The sequence below is a fragment of the Mastigoproctus giganteus genome, chromosome 5 (assembly GCF_048544385.1).
Source record: "Mastigoproctus giganteus isolate SK-2022 chromosome 5, ASM4854438v1, whole genome shotgun sequence".
In the NCBI taxonomy this organism is placed as follows: Eukaryota; Metazoa; Arthropoda; class Arachnida; order Uropygi; family Thelyphonidae; genus Mastigoproctus; species Mastigoproctus giganteus.
The window spans coordinates 230,724,609-230,742,689 of record NC_143579.1 but is presented as its reverse complement, the minus strand read 5'-3'; the positions used below and the strand labels follow the sequence as shown (position 1 = coordinate 230,742,689).

General features: G+C 32.8%; 1 protein-coding gene across 1 annotated transcript in view; it reads right to left on the bottom strand.

Annotated features, from left to right (window-relative positions):
- Positions 1–18,081, bottom strand: part of Cln3 (CLN3 lysosomal/endosomal transmembrane protein, battenin) — an 82,120-nt gene that overhangs the window by 40,625 nt on the left and 23,414 nt on the right. The window contains exons 4-8 of the mRNA XM_090374841.1: positions 16,796–16,843; positions 12,404–12,477; positions 10,431–10,516; positions 5,709–5,781; positions 3,126–3,157 (exon numbers count right to left, since the gene is read on the bottom strand). Of these exons, the coding sequence (XP_090230967.1) occupies positions 3,126–3,157; positions 5,709–5,781; positions 10,431–10,516; positions 12,404–12,477; positions 16,796–16,843 (313 nt within the window). The remainder of the gene's footprint in view (positions 1–3,125; positions 3,158–5,708; positions 5,782–10,430; positions 10,517–12,403; positions 12,478–16,795; positions 16,844–18,081) is intronic.

Here is an 18,081-nt window from a genome sequence, read left to right as displayed (position 1 = left end):
GATACTAGTGGACCAATGTGATTCATCCCCTTCCTTCTAATGTTTACATAAGTAAAGAAGTGTTTACTGTTTTCCTTTCATCCTTTGCCAAAGATTTCTCATAATCTGCCTTTCCTTGCCTAACCACCTTTGTGACTTGATTACAGATTAGTTTATACCTACCATAGGTTTCTATCACTTGATAATTTATATGCATGGGATGCATATAAATTATCTTTATATGCATGGGATAATATCTTTTCTCCTAGTATTGGTGTACATGCAAGTATACATGCACATATTCTTACTCTTGGTTACCTGAACACAGCCCATGTATTTATTTGTTCCAATGTGACTTCAAGCAGTTCTTGAAATCCAACACCTTGCTTTACAGACTGCTGCTTATTCCGATACAAACAGTGCAAGAACTACTTTCACTTCACTTCTGTCTGTGGCTCTGGTAAATCTATTAGTCTGTGTATCCCCCTCCAAGCTAGCAGTTTTCTGACCCACTGCCTTGATAGCATCAGCAAATATCCTTGCACTTCATCTATTTAAGTGTATCCCATCCTTGTAAAAACAGTCTCTCCTGTTAGCAAGCACAGACCATACCAAGAAAAATTCTACTCCATGAGCTTTGCACATTCTCTCCAGGGAATGTGCAAATTGACATGGCTCTCAAACATGCACTCCCTCCTATTGTGTCTGGTCAGAATTGTAGACACTTTCAAATCAATCCTAATTTGCGGCTTTTTCCTAAGTGCATTTCCCTGTACTTGTTAAGGAAGTCCTATGATCTCCTATTCTTAATATCATTAGTGCCAATGTGTACAACAATATCACCTTTTGTGCCCTTAAAAGATGATATCAGCTCTATAACATCATCTATGTTTGCCCCTGGCTGACATACCCTGATTGCATTTCACCCTAATCCTATCCTTCTTGCACAACATACTTCTCATTTCCCTGACAACAGAGTTGCCGACAATAATAACCTCCTGTGGGACCAGTGCATTCTGCCTTAGAGATTGCTGCTGTGTTGCCTGATGCACAAGTGTGAACTCTGGAGTTGAGATGGGGAGCTGAGAGCTTGATGAGCCCCATTTTAATTCCTTTGAGGGGCACCTACCCTACTCTTCAAACTCTCATAACGTCCATCAGAATGCTGAGTTGGAACTTAATTTCTTCACACTCTCTGCACCAAATACCCACAAAGACATCCATCCTGGCTGTATCATGTCCTGTTCCAGAAACCTCAGCAAACATTGCACAAGTTGCACATTTTGTTAGGCTGTGATTTGTAGAAAAATTGCCCCCTTCATTTACCCCTTAGCCACAGCACTCTCACTACTTTGTGACTGTTGCTTATCTACTCTAGGCTAGAGCATGATTTCCATTTAAGAACAATTTAATTGATCAACAATGAAAATTAATCAATTTAATTGATCAATTGGCAATACTACACTAAGCTAATAGATTCCTAAATGCAGTGATATGTATTATGCTATCAAGTTTTACATTATACCTTACGCTAATAAGTTCAAGATATACATTATGATCAGTTTTAAATTAGTTATATCCTTACTAAAAAGTGAAAAAGTGAAATTTTTCTTAGATAAAAAAAAAAAAAAAAAAAGCCTAACAAGTGAACCTTCAAGCTACTTATCACAATTTAACCCTACTATTCTACTGCACTACTAGTTACATGTTATGATATTCATGCCAAACACTGATAGTGTATCCTATAATATCAGCTTAACAAATGTCATTCTACAAATGACAAGACAGTCATTATAATACCTGAAACTCAAGTTACTGCTAGTATATGTACTCTGCCACAATGGTTACTCATAACTGAGTAACTGGTATGATTAATTAAAAACATAAATGAACAAAAAATGTTTTGCCATTTTACAGTTTTAAAATTTAAGATTAATGTTTAATGTCTTTCCCAATCATGACTTTAAATGAGTCATTACCTTCATGGGTTATTTCCATTAACAGATAACTACAACCACTGTTATATCACAATAATTACACCTTTATATAAAGCATCATATTCCAGATCAGTCCTTGGTTACATGCACTACTACTCTCAGTTTTTTTTTTTTTTTTTTGTTAGTTGTTGGCGCATCAGCTTCTGTGGCTATAATGCACCTCCCAAAGTTTTTATATTTTACTGTGATCCAAGCCCGAGGTGGGATTCGAACCCGCGACCTTTGGGTTGCCAGGCAGGCACTTTATCCACCTGGCTAGCCCGGTCGGCACTACTCTCAGTGATCAGGATGTCAGGTTAATACAGAGGTTCCCAAACTTTCTTGGTTCACGGCACCCTTAGTGTCCCAGTAATTTTTTCACTGCATCCCTAGGCTAAAATAAATACCTAACACAGGGGTTTTCAACCTTTTAATATATACCTATATAATAATTTTATTCTTTATATAGCGGTACTAAATAAAGATCAATTTTAGATCACCACAAAATTAAAAAAATATGGTACAATGGATACCGTACACCTTTATAAATTAAAAAATTTTTATAATAATAATAACTTTAAGTAACTTAAACCCAAATTACACAGCACCCCAAGAAATTTGTTGTGGCACCCCAGTTTTAAAACCGCTGGATTAATAAGTGAAGGGAATGATTGTCTCCCAGTTAGTCAATCAATAGTAACCCATCTTAACTCAATCAGAGTAGTAACCTATCCTGACTTCTAAAGATCTCTTTTAATTATGCACATTCATTTCAAACCCCTAATACCTTTTAATAATTATTTAATATAATATTTAATTTAATATAGAGAAATATAATTATTTCTCTTAATTATATCTACAGAATATACTCCTATATTTGTTTAGTACAATTTTGAACCATTCTGTGTAGTATATTCATTTCTCTATGAATTGTTTTAAGTTTTTTCTCTTAGGGAAACAAGAAAATGACAGACATCTCTCTCTCTCTCTCTCTCTCTCTCTCTCTCTCTCTCTGGTTATTTTCACAATGAAATACAACTTATTAATGATAATATAAGATTATCTGTCTGTTAAATTAAGAATTAGTTAATTCTTTATTGGTAGAAAAACGTTAATGACAATAGTATGATTGAATAAAATTATAAATTAAAGATAAATGACTGGACATACCTGTTCCTGAAGACCAAGTAGATATCACATTTCTAGCAAGGAATAAAAAAAAAAAAATAATAAAAAAAAAATAATAAATATATATATATATATATATAAATAAATTAATTAATTTGAATATATAAAAATAGCACAGAATAATATTGTTTGCTACTTGTAAATCTTTACTTGAGGGAATGAAAATTGAATTAACATGTTATATTTTTGTTCATTAAGAATTATAATAAATGTTTTTATAAATGATTTTTGCTATTTTATTTCATTTTGTACTTTAGTTTCTGATTGTGAGAAACCAACATTTATAAAAGGATTCTAAACTAAGATGTATAACTTATTGCAAAAGGAAACAGCAGATGGCCTTTTTTCTCTAAAAAAAAAAAATCACCTATTATTAAAATTCCAAAAACATGAGAATAAATCTAAATAAAGGACAGTTGATAGACAATATATTTTTGTCTATCTTCAGTTTAACTGGTGTGGGGTATGAACTCGATCTCTGTAGACCGCACAACAAGGAAACAGTCAGAAAATTTCTAATCTCTACTTTAGTTCTATCATTAGTTATGGTATTGAAGTGTGGTCTGCTGCTCCTACGTCTAGTCTGAAGATGCTCTGGGATCTAGAATTCTACAGATTAGAACAGAGCACTGGAGGGTTTCTGAGGGCTCTCCCCAGGATTTTCCAGCCTACGATTTCCATTTCCTTTCTTTGTCCTTATTTGTATGCTAATGTTGGGGAGTCATAATTTATGCACTGAGCATTTCAGAAGGCTAGTTTTATTTCCTTTTTTTGGTTTAGTATTATCATTAGCATTAGTAGTGGAGAATGATGCAAGCTTATATAGCTTCAGCCAAAAAAAAAAAAAAAAAACTATCAACCCCATGTATCCATCCCATCCAATAACTTGTAATGTTTTCTTTACTTTATTCAGACTATCCACTTCTATAAACAGAATTTTCAATTACTCTCTAGGTGAAAGGAAATTTTTGCACATCTATCCTACAGCCATTCTTTTTCAATTTAAGTTTGTCTCCTTAAGTGTGCATTGAGTATTTATAGCTAGTTATTGTTAGGAATTCCATATGAATCCATAACCATCTGTTGTCAAGAGAATATACACTTTTACCTCACTAGTGGTTGCATGGGATCTAATGAGTGAACAGTTTAATCCCTTTCTTTATCCCCAAGAATTTGGAAGTGAGATCACACTCTACCACACACCTTTCCCCACAAGTTTTCTTATTATGTTGCAAAATTTTTTTGTCTTTTTTTTCTGTTCAATATACTACTGATTATGAGTAGTAGATATCATTTAAGCATGAGTCTAATGCCATATGAGTACTCCTGTCTCTATTATTTGCAATTGACTGTAATAGATATTACTAGGTGAATGTTTCCTGATGGGTATGTGGATGTATGAATAAGGGAACAATCTTTGTACCCATGAGATAAAATCATACCAACAGAGCCAGAAATTAACTGACACCTTGCTCAATTAATAATTGTTAATTTATTTAAAGGGTTTTAAATTTCATATTTACTGTGATATATTTATTCAAGTCACCTTGTGCAGATTAATTTTTTTTTTTTTGCAGTGTTTGTGTTTCAAGAGAGAACTGTTTTCTTTTTTATTTTATCTATTTATTTGTTTTTTGTTGTGGTAGTCTATGTTTTCGCTCATTCTAAAATTATGCAGGATTTGAATTTGTTTAATCACAAGGCTAAAGGACAACTTGCTTGGTTTTTAACCTAGTTCAGTTGAAAGCAAGTTTATGTTTCCAATACTTCAAATGATTGTATTATAAAGCAATCTATGTTCTTGGAAATACTCAATTACCCACAATGACTTACTATTGTTCTGAAATATTCCATTCAAAACTTTTATAAAAACATTAATTATGCTGATGCTAATGTAGCATATACACTATTTTCTTAAAAGTAGACAAAGAAAGATGAAAAATAAATGAAGAAAATGGATATTAATAAAGAAAACAAACATTTTTGGGCCCATCGATAGCATTAATGACAACAGCGGTCCTAGAAATATTGTGAACCATTTTTGGTAATAGACAGCTAAGATTTTGTTCTGTTTCTCTCTCAGAACATAGTCAAAGAAATATACTAATCATGTTTGATTCAGCATTACATTTCATCCCAAAGATGCCTTCTAGGATTCATGTCAGAATTCTAACAATCTAGCCAACAGTTAATTTCACAATAGTTACTACTAAGTGGACCTGCATTGACACCTTTACCATTGCTCCTACCTTACATATGGATAGGCTGACCTATTTCAACAATGTCAGAAGATTGTGTGAATATTTTTTGAGGGTACAATATAAAAGCTAAACTCTAAATATGTTTTATTACATATTTATTTGTTGTTAATAAAACATATAATACAGGGTGCATTCTCTAGCTTCATATTTTTAACTGAATTGTTAAAAATGGGGAAAATGATTCATTTGTTAGTTGTTTAATGCATCAATACCCAATCATGTCTATTAATAACTGTCATCTGAGCAAGCAGAGTAGAGTACTGATAACAAAAATTTTTATTATTATTTATCATTTAAAACTTACGTTTCAAAATATGATGAAAATGACAGAAAGGTAACTTCACCAAGCCCACTTGAAACTGATGCACAGATTACTCCTATAAAAAATGATTAAATAATATATTTTATTTATACACACATCTGATAAGTTTTGATTAACATTTTTGCTGCCAACTAAATGTGAGAGAACTCGTTCAATGTGCTGTAATTTTTAGAACATTGAAAAAAAATCAACATCCCAACTCTCCAGCATTCCAAAAATTTGCCATAAAAGTTTAGAATATTTTTCTAGCTAAATGAGAATGAAGAGTGAGAACACTTACTTTTGTGCTAAGTTGTCAATCAAAACAAATCTCAAAATTTTATAAAAAGTTTCTTCATATACATAAACTAACATCAAAACAAGCAAAAAACAAATAAAACTGTGGGCCAAGTCTATAAACATATGCCAAGCATTACTGAAAAGTGTTCAATCAGTGTACCAATACTGAGCAGTTGTTAATTTTATGTGCCTTTATGAATGTCTGCTTATATGTTATGGCATGCTACTTGGGTGCATTTTGAATGCATTTGTGCATTGCAGCAAAATGCTCAGAGTGGCATTTTATGCATAATACGCATTGAGGCAGCAAACATGTTAAAAATCTGGTTACCACTAAAAGGAAGCCAAAACAAACAGATAGTTCAAACCAAGCTATTTACATTAACACAGCAGCATCAATGCATGCAATTTATCTGGAGACCAATTTTTTAAATGTGTATTTATAGGAATAGATTTAAAATATGGATATGCAGAATATATTTTTAAATGTTCAAACAAATTTCATCTTAGTTGGTGTTTTTTTGCTAACAGTATATAACAAAAAATGTTTCTTTTTATATTTAACTATTTCTTATATGTAATTTGTATGCTAAATTTAACAGTGCCATTGGTTTCCTTTCCTAGTATCACTATTTTGGCGGAAGCTGATGTTTTTGTTTTTTGCAATATTTATATAAACAATAGAAAATAATCATCTGATATATAAACAATAGAAAATAATCATCTGATATATAAACAATGTAGAAAATAATCATCTAATAAATCACAAAAGTCTTGCTACTCTGCAAGTGACCAACCCATAAGCCATTATACTGGCTACCCATGGCCAGCACAGTCAGTTTGGTGTGACATAAGCACTTAATGTGCTTCTTAACTAAATGCACAACTCCCACCTTTGTTCTGTTCTGCCTGTCTTTTCTGTACACATTGTACTCCCCAAATTCAAATTCTGCATCCCTTATATCTGAGTGACACCACATTCTCTGATATCTCCACAATATCTGCATTTGATGACTTAATCAGTTTTTAAAATTCAAATTTATTTACTATGCTCCTTGCATTGACATACATAGAAGTATACATGTAACTGTTTTTACTCTTAGTATCTCTAACACAGCCTATACATTTGCTTGTTTCACAAGGGCTCCCAGCAGGCCTTGAAATTCCCAACACTCGCATTCCAGGCTGCTGCATGTTCCAATAAAAGTGATGCAAAATCACTTACACCTCTGCCTCCTTTTGCTGTTAAACTATTAGTCTTTGTATCTCCCCCAAGCTAACAGTTTTCTGACCTGCCTAACATGGCCTCAGTAGTATCAGCAAATATTCTTGCATTCCTCCTATTTAAGTGTATTCCATCCTTGTAAAAACAGTCTCTCCTGTTAACAGGTGCACACCATGCTGGGAAAAATTCTGGTCCATAAGCCATGCACAGTCTCTTCTGGGCTGAATTGATTGACAAAGCTCTCAATATATACTCCATCCTATCAGATCTGGGCAGAATTGCAGACACTTTCAAATTTAATCCTAACTCACAACTTTTCCCAACTTGCCCTGTACTTATTAAATAAGTCCTCAGATCTCCAACTCTTAATTTCATTAGCAACAATGTATACAGCATCACCTTTTGTCACCTTAAAAGATGACATCTTCTCTACATTATCAACTTTTGTCCTAGGCAGAAATACCCTATGGTCCTAGTCCTCCTATCGATTTTTACAAAGCATATTTTGTGCTTCACTGACAATTGAGTCATCAACAATACTACCTATAATGGGATCAGCACACTCTGTCATGGAAGATCTCACTGTGCCTTGTGTTGCCTGAGTGTAATCTCCAGCATTGTGCTTGGTAGCCGAGTGCTTCAAAAGGGCCCCTTCTTTTAATTTCTTTGAGTACATCTACTTTGTTCCTCAAGTCCTCATATAAGCCCATCATAACATGACTTAATGCCTAAGATCCCCAAACACTCTAAAAAAAAGCACACAAAGACATCCTCCTTTGTCTTGTGTCCCACTATGGATAACTCTGCAAGAAAGCTACAACAAGTAGCACAAAAACTGTAGCTATGATTTGCAAGAGAACTGCCATAATCAGTTCTTACCCAAGCCAAAGCATTCTTGCTACTTTAGGGTTTTTTGCTTTCTGTTCTTGTTTGGGCCATGATTCTTATATAAATTTAATTAAAATTAAATGAACTAAGAATATAAACAACACACATTATTACCAGATTATGTTACATACTATGTTATTTCACTACCAAGTTACAATATATATATTTTGCTACTAAATTATGTTATATATTATGCTACACAGGTTACATTAGTATTAGCATTAGTAGAGGCATACGATGCAAGAAAGTGAGCATATACTCTTATTATGCCGTCATACACCAATGTATTAAAATTGTAGTTTTGTACTGTTTAAAATATAGAAATGACTAGATAGAACAAATAAAGTTTAATCGAATAAATAAATTATTACTATGTATAAAATAAAATATAATATTAAACTGCAAGATACTATTTTACAATAAAATATATTTACAATAAAACAATTAAAATACTAGATGATAAAAGCACTATAATTTTAGCGCTTTTATCATCTAGTTGCATACTGGTTTGCATACTGCTTATGCAAACCAGTATGATTTAATTAATGACTCAGAGAGGGTGTTTAGAGAGGATAAACCTATTGTGATGTGTCAGCAGAGTTAGTTCAACTATGAAGAATGACTGGGAAACTATTTATGAGCAGTATTACCAATGAAATAATTTCTGTTTTAATCTTCATAGTGAAAGTTTTTCTTCCTTTATCCACAAAAGAAAGCAGCCTTCTGATGCTAACCATGTTTTCAAGCTCCAAAGCTGTTGCTGTGGGGGGGAAGGAATATACTTTATAATTGATCCATTTAAGAAACCAGAATTCAAAAGCAGAGATGGGCCCTATTTGTAGAGGATTCAGACATATGTATATATGCAAGTAATATCTCACAAACTAGATGCATCTCTAATGTGAAGAAGCTGTTACCTGCAGTTCCATCTACAAGCACAGAATCAAACTAATGATTCTGTGCAAATCATCAGTTTGAAAAACTGAATCAAAATAATGCCAGACTGTCATTTACCAATTTCCTAATCAAATTCATTCTAAGTTCGATTAGGCAATTAGTAAGATATCAAGTTCAGTAGCCTGGGATTTAAGAATTTATACTAGCAAGGCAGATTTGAAGGACTGATATCAGGTAAAATGAAGAAAACTAGGTTTCTAATTCAATAATTTGTATATTGATGACACTGTTGATATATGTCATGCTGTCAGCTGGAGTGATTCTCGTGATGAGTTTGCCATCATGCCTCTTAGACAGGAACATGATGTTTATTGCTGTGACCAAGACCCAGATAAAACCCCTACTTTGCAGCAAGCACACAGTGACATCATAGTGTAAGGATACCTCTATCTTTCAGCAATCCTGAAGCAGGAGCAGAGATGCTAACTGCATTGTTATATCAATATATACAATAGCCATATCTTCTATTTGTTTGAAGGCTTAAAAGATATTAGTAGCGATGGCTACATTTGTATTGGTGGACCTGTCAAATACTGTATAATGAATCTGGGGTGGGAGAAGAGTCTTGTAGGATTATCAATTTAGTGATGAATAGAATTGGGGGCCTTCCCCATAACTTTTAGAAAACTAGTGGTGCATATAATTGGACTGAAATAGCTAGGTACATTAGCAGCTTGGTTTTGGCACATGATCATATACTGTATTTATTCCAGTGCAAAGAGAAGTAGTCAGATCTTTCAGGAATTTGTTGAATACTGAAAGTGCAGGTCAATTATAAATACACTCAAGCATTTAATTGTAAGTTGTGGGACATCATTTATATAGACTGTGCTTGTTGAAAGGAAAGCATTCAAGGCTTTGATAAGCTGAGGTTTAGATGTGGATGCTTACTGGAATGTCATAAAGGTAGTTTAGTTTTGAAATATCTGAAATATTATCTGTCAGATGCATTTTGCATGCATTAAGTGAACTTATAGCAAATTTTAAATATTATAAATGAAAGAAGGCACTATATGTTACATGACAAACTTGTAAAAGTAAATGAAAGAAATGTTAGTCAAAGAAGTTAACATACTGGTGCATTCAAATATCTCAGGGTTTCAGGGATTTTATTATTGCAACCTGTGTAAAGCTCACCACCTTAATTAAAAAACGGAAATTTCTAAGAAATGTTTTTCCTGAATCATCAAACTTTCATGTGTCTTAACAGTCCTAGCCCAAACAGTTTTTAGGTCTTATGCAAAACATGTATTAAATATTTCATAGTGTGGATATTTTTAGAACGATACTATATCTAATTTTTAAGCAAATTCAAGATTGAGATTTCTAAATTAGATAAATTTTAAAAAGTTTACCTAAAAATGTCATCCAGTGATATGTTGATAAAGATGTAATCAAAAAGCTTGAAAATGCGAGAAGAACTGCTATTAAAACTCGAAAGCTAGAAGAAAAATTAAGTTTTTGAATAATTTTAATAACTATTCCAAGTAATTTTAATGTTATGGTTGATTATATGATAATTTTAATTGACATATAATCAACCATATTTTCAAACAGTTACTCTATAAACACATAGCTGATAAAGATTTACACATGGTAAAATTACAACAAACTATACTTTATTATATAGTGACTAATGTGGTAATATTACTAAAAGTTATGAAAATCAGGGGTGGGCAGAAGGGGAATATGCCCTCCCTTAACCAAAAATTTGAAATTAAAGAAAAAGAATGCAGGAGGCATTCTAAAAAAAAACTCAAAAGCATGGTCGACATTCCCACCGTCTTACAGTGATACCTGGATACACCACTGATGAAAATTGAAGTTAAAACTAAGCAACATTATGAATACAGCACATTTCTGCTGTCTTTTGAGGTCAAACTTGGCAAGGTGTGATTCTGCTGCTATGTACTATACACTTAAAAATAAAGTAAAATAAAATGATTAAGATAAAACAGAGCAACATTCACCTCCAGCACACACACACACACATCCCCATACCCACTAAAGATTTTGTAAATGAATAACAAAAATATATTTACTTATTAATAAGTAAATAAATTTAGTAAAGGAGTAATTTTGAAAGCTAGAGGTGAGCGTTGCTCTGTTTTAAAGATATTATAGATATTCTTTATTTTATTTCATTTAATTTTTTGGTATTGCACACTGCCAAGTAATATATAATGTTCTTATAGTCTCCATCATGCAAACTCCTCTGACCCAAGTGGTCATCCTGGAGAATAAAACACAATTTATTTATCTATTCATTATATAAATAATTAATGCATTATGAAATAGAAAAATTATGCATTTTATTAAAAATGCAATGAGCCATATTTTAAATTATTTTCTTTAGTTATATGTGTTGAAGGTGATTTAATTATTATTGTTTATTTATTTGATGGCATAGTAATGGCTACTGAATTTTTTTTTGTTTTGGGACCTTTTTAGTTGGGGAGATAGCAAGTCTACAGCATAAAAAACAGCCAAATTTATTAATTATTATTGCTACTTATAAAAACAAAATTAATTTGATGCAATTTGTGACCAAAGATAACAGTTTTTTTTTTTTTTTTTTTTTTTTTTTCGCTCCTGAAACTGAGGTATAAGTTACAATCTGATGGAATTGTAGGGAGAGGGGAATGATTTCCAGAACTTTCATTTAGTTACAACTTTATTAGAAATAGAGAGGAAACAACGTTAGGAAGGTTTCTAGCTTTTATCATAAACAAAAAAAAGCCTTAAAATGTATGTACAATGCCACAAAGAAAGTTTCAATAAATCTAAATCAACGGAAGTATAAAAGGGTTATCCCACAGCATATCAGCAAATTATCATCAGAAAGGATGTTCAATTCTAAAACCTCAGATTCCAAACAACATTGGTTAATACTATGAAATTCTGCTAGTAAGTGAATAACTTAACAGAAAAAAACAAATTTTATTTTGCTATTCATTTACAGTGATAAGATCTGTTATTTTTCAAATTATGAATTAGTATATCTGGGAAGCAGTAATTTGGCAGATATGCTTATTAATGATTAAATTTGTTTTGAGAAATAAATTTGCATTTATAATGAAAGAAAGAAAGAAGTGAGAAAATTTCATATGTAACAAACTACCGTAGAGGAAGTGTAAGGTTTAGTTTTAAGAATAAAATAAAATTCTGATTTAGGATTAAGTAAAGTTCTGATTTTATTTTCAAAGAATGAGTAAAAACTATATTTCATTTTGTGAAGCATACACTTTTAAATTAATAGCAACAATTTGAAGCTTAAATAGTTTAACACTCTTCACAGATAATTATCTTGTTAGTCATTTCCACTTACTTTGTGTTAATTGTGATGAAAGGTGCAAGTGATTTAATCGCCACGGCAGGAAGAATATCTGCTAAGAGAATTGCCTAAAACAGTTTTAAAAAGTAATTAAATATCTGTCACAATAAGAAGTTTTTTGACAATTAATTACAATTTATTTTGAAATAGCATATTCATCAGGGCTGAATTTTGCAAACTTCCCAAGCATACTAAATTTAGATTCGATATCCATACCTTTAAAACTTAAACATTTTAAATTCAAACTATGAATCAAAAATATGGCTGCAGCAGGAAGTGTATACATTACTCTAATTGCTGTCTTACATGTGCAACAACTCCATAGCTTAATACCACTCATAATATTCTTCAAGCAAATTCAATTTCTTACGTACACACACATAACAAAAAACTGTCAGTAAATTGTTTAATATATTGTGAATGCTTAAACCTATCAGAAATCTATCAGAGTCCACATTGCCTAAATTTACTGTACACATACATAGCTCTGTTAATGAAGTGAAAGTAAAAATATTTTAAGTCTTGAAAGAGCACAATTTAGGACTAGCACAGTGTCTGTAGGAAAAAATTCTCCATTGAGTACGTTCAAATAATCATGTTATTACAAAGGCAACTTAAAAAATGTTTTGAAAGCTTCAAGCTCCAAAAGTTAATACAGTCAGTCCTCGTATAACACGATAGTTGTGTTCCTAGAAATCCTCGTGCAATGCAAAATCGTACAATACAAATAACAGGCCCTATAGAAAAAATAGGGCTAGGTGCCGACCACCCAAGATTGAACACACATTTGTAACCAAAACATTACCAAACACAATAAATAATTGTAATAAAATGCTTACAAAATAAAATATTGCTAATGCTTTTGCTTCTATCGTAAGCAAACTTGTTTTTTTTGTTTGATTTTTTTTCCAAACAGATGACAGCCGTTCCATCTCTTCCAATTCTTTGTGTCTTGATCTAATGGATTTTAATTACACTTTGAGTTGTTCCTGCAATGAAAGTTGTTTTTATTTTCTTTGCATTCTTTCTAATTCTCAGCATTGCCTTATCACATGGTCATATCATGTGATAAGGCAATGCCGAGTATCACATGGTCTTAATTTCGCTCAAAGTGTTTCAAAATTTCATATTTTTTCTCTATCAACAGAGGCGGACTGGCCATAAGTCTTACCGGGGAAATCCCGGTGGGCCGGTGTGATTTTGGCCATAAATGCTAATATGAGGCTGCTACAAATTTTCCCGGGTAAGAATTTTTGACCCAGTCCGCCTCTGTTTATCAATATTGCTTTTCTTTTTCTCTATGAATCTGTAGTGTCTTCACCAGGATGCTTCCTTTTCACACCTTTTAAGTATTTTACTCATTTTTAGGGAATAAAGCACAATTACAAAATGAGAAGGCATGCTTGATACACATAAACAAAGCTGTGTGCGTGTGGCAACTGAATAAACAACACCGTAAAGGGAGAAACACACTAACACCTCACTAGCTCACATTTTACTAAAGCACATTTCTGGGGGTTACTACCATAAAACAAAAACTATTTCCAGCTGCGTTTCTGCTAGTGGAATCTGTTATAAACTGGTAGTAAACTCGATCTAATTGCATTTGCGATAATACCGACAGCTGGAATTGTGTGGGTTTTTATGTTATTATGGCGAAAAGCGTTTCCCCTTCACTGATATAAAAAACAAATACATTTTCAGAATCTTCTCTTCATTGCTATCGTGTTGCGTTCAGTTGGGGTGATTCCGCATTTGACTGCCATTTCTTGTAAACACAAAGGCGAATCGTGCATAAGCGAATTCAGTTCGTGTTATATCGGAATTTATATACGATAAATTCTCCTATTTATAAATCCTGTATGATCGAATTTGTGTAGTGTAAACATGTGTTATACGAGGACTGACTGTAATACAATTCATAAATCTTTGAATCACATCAGAAAATTTTCCTGCTCTGATCACCAAGACCACTACATTTAACAGGCAGTTTTAATCAAAATCATTACAATGAAAAAATTGTTAACCAGATAATGTTATTTCAAAAATTTTAGACAAGATGAGAATGATCTGCTATAGATCAGAGAAACCAACTAAAGCAGGAATGATCACCATTCTTTTATTCATATAATCAGCTATTTAATATATGGGCTGTGATAACTATGTGGAATTATCAACTCATATATATTTCAACATAAATAATATTCAATTTTTAAATATCCCAACAAAGATTCAGAACATAGATGGATCAATGAGGCCAAATCTACCACTTCAACTTGTGGATGCCTGGTCTGACTCTTCATGCAATTTTGGAATTTGGGCTGAAATGGGATTTTCATGTTATTTCAGTATTGTATCCAGATCAATCTTACCACAGAAGAGCCTTTAAAGAAAACTTTTTTATAAAGATGTAGAGAAAGATCTATTAACAGAAAAGAAAGGGCGCACTTCAGACTGGAATTCTTATACATGTTGAAGAAAAAATTCTTTCAAAACAAAGAGGACATAAAAATGACAACAGACTTCCATATAGAGATATTCCAATCTTTGAAATAGTATATGCATTATACCAAGAAGAAAGGATACAACACATTTTCAGGAAGAGGAAACAAACTAGTCCACAAGAATACAAGAATACACCGCTACAATCAGAGCCTTGACCAGAATGCAAGAATAATGCAATTGACATAACCTTTCTTTGCAATAATAATTCAGCAATCTGCTCCCATATTTCATACAATAAGCCTTATAACAGTTTTCTTCTCTCTCTGAAATTTGCCTGGGAAACTAATTTTTCATTCAGTTTGATTTGACCATATTTACTGACTAATATTACAATTTGTCGTGTCAGCTCTAAGATATTCTCATTCCCAGGTCCAGATATCCAATCACAGTAACCTCTCACATACTCCTGTATATGTCTGCACAGGTAGCACAGTGGTACCATCACCATTCTCCCCACACTGGGTGGAAAAGGCCTGGGTTCGAATCCAGTCAATGACATGAGGAACTTTTATGAGCTTTTTTCACTCTGTAGCTGAGTTAGTCAGTATCAGGCATAAATAGCAAGTTTTTTCCCCAAAGAAACTGGGTTTTTTTTGTCCAGTAAAGCAAGCAAATTGACCAGAGAACACAGGCAATTTACAAACACATGGATAGTTGAATTAACATTCCAGGTGACCCTAATATAATAGTTTTTTTTTATATTCCTGTACATAGCTAGGCAATAAGAGATGAAAATTTCATCAGTATTACAGCTGTCTATCTGCAGAGTAGAAGTGTTCCTGAATCGGTAAGAATGTTCTCCTTATTTGTAAAATTGTACTTTCTCCTTATTAGTAACTAGTCATAACTAATTCAAAAATTATCTAAATGTTTACCAATCTGAATAGAATATGTCTTATCTTTCCTCTTAAACTTGAAAAGGAGGGTTGAACCCAAAGCAGGGTTGAAACAGTCATAACTGTGATAGTTTCAGGTTATTAAATCTCTTTTGTAACTATTACTTAGAACCATGGCAAGGACATGTGTTGTGTCTTACATAAGGCACAACACATCAACTCCACTGTAGAACACTGTGATGACACATAACTCTGTGAAATGGCCAGAAGTGAGTATAGTACTATGTCTATGCAACCTGTGTCTTGTTTTATTACTTGGAACCAATAAACAAAGGATTTTTTCAATATTTAAGTGATGAAAAGTATTCAATTTTAACTTTATTTTTTTTAACACTAATTTCAATGCAGCCTAAAAAAATTACAAAACCAACCTTATATGAAAAAGATAAAAGTGAGAGCTAGGTAAATGTTATGTTGCAACAGCTCTGAAGGTCAGATCAAAGTGTGCACTGGGCAAAATCTAGCCCATGCTTCCCCATCTTCTCAGGGACTCACATCTGGTGAGTATGGGCTTGGCACACCCAGGGTCTTGAGCTGGATATCATCATTCTTCTCTTTCTTGGTGATTCCCTTCTACTTTTGACTTTCTCTCTCTCTCTCTCTCTCTCTCTCTCTCTCTCTCTCTCTCTCTCTCTCTCTCTCTCTCTCTCTCAGGGTAACTCAAAAATTTTTTTTGGCTGGTGCAGCATAAACCTCAGGCTTCCTTGCACCATATGGCTAATAATAATAATAATAATTCTGTCTTAGGTCTTCTACACTGTGAAGCCAAAAGAACCACAAAAGCTATTTACTAAATGATGTTTGGTTTATAAATTTTAATTTATTAAAGATTTCATTAAACATAATTCAAATTTATATATTCAACCTGTTCATTAAGATTTATGAAAATTTAGTCAGTGAGCAAAAATAATGATAATATTAGTCAATGAATTAATGAAAAACTATTGCAATAATGAAAAGCTGTAATAAAAATTAAGTCACTTACTCCTGTAGATGTAGGATTACACAGTCGTGATGAACTGTTATTGCTATCCTGTTAAAAATAAAAACAACATATTTTTATATAAATCAATAATAATACAAAAATATCAGTTAAGTGGTCATCTAGCTCAGAGGTACAAAAATACTTGCAGGGAAAGAGAATACCTGCCCTGTATGACACAAGTCCAGAGGAACTTACATAGAAAGAATAATTAAAATTTTAAATTTTAATCCTTTAATTGAATAATTAAAAATCAAGCAACAAATTGATATATTTCAAATAGTTTCAAACAGCAGTAATAATAACAACATACACACAATTAAGCTTACTCAAACAACATTACTAAGAAGGTAGTCAGGAGCTTCAACACACTAGATATCTATTAGAAAATATAACAACCAAGAAAATAACAAAAGTAACTTCTGCACATTAGCCCTTATTCTATAAGAACATGGAAAGATCTTTCTGAAGCCTGTTTGCTAATTTGGATGTACTGCAGAGAGCTCAGTTTAAGACAGACAGACTGGCACTGAAGCAATCTGCTGCAATCCATTATTCTCTGACTAGTAGACACTTAAAAGTTTAAAGGGCCACTGAGGCCCAGATTTCAGTCCCACAGAAAATAACAAACTATGACTACTGGCAGCAAGATCATGAATATCAAGCAGATGCAGCTTCATTTGCCATCAAAATTTACAGCAAGATCAACATGTATCTGGGAAACTGGTATCAAGCCTGCAATTTAGCATTGGCTGTATCTGAGGAGTTGATTGTTGAACAAAAAACAACTTGTGTGTCAATATGGCAGTTTTAAACATGAGTCCAAAGTGGGCAAGATAATTAGTTAAGTGACTATTTTTATGAGGATGACTCACTTGCAAATGAAATTCTGATTCTATAAACAGCCATAGGTAAAAATTTAGGACCAATACTAATGCTTTTATCAAACAACAGGGTAGGTTGGCTGTCCTGTATGCATGCGGAGTAATGGTCAGCAGACAACATGGTATCCACAATGATGACTGACTGGGGGGGGGGGTGATGCTCAGCAGATAATGGTGTCCCAAATGATGGATGTGTTCAAACTAATGCAATGCAAGGTTACTTGGTCTCTTCGCAGAGGTCTCACCTGCAGAATTCATCAGTTTACGGAAAAGGTGCATTCTGATAACTATACATCAAGCCCACAAGTTATGAATAGGCAAATTGATCATGAAGGAGAAAAAATTCTGGAGGGTAACCCTCACAAACATATTGCAGATGAAAATGTTGCCTTTTCAGACATAATT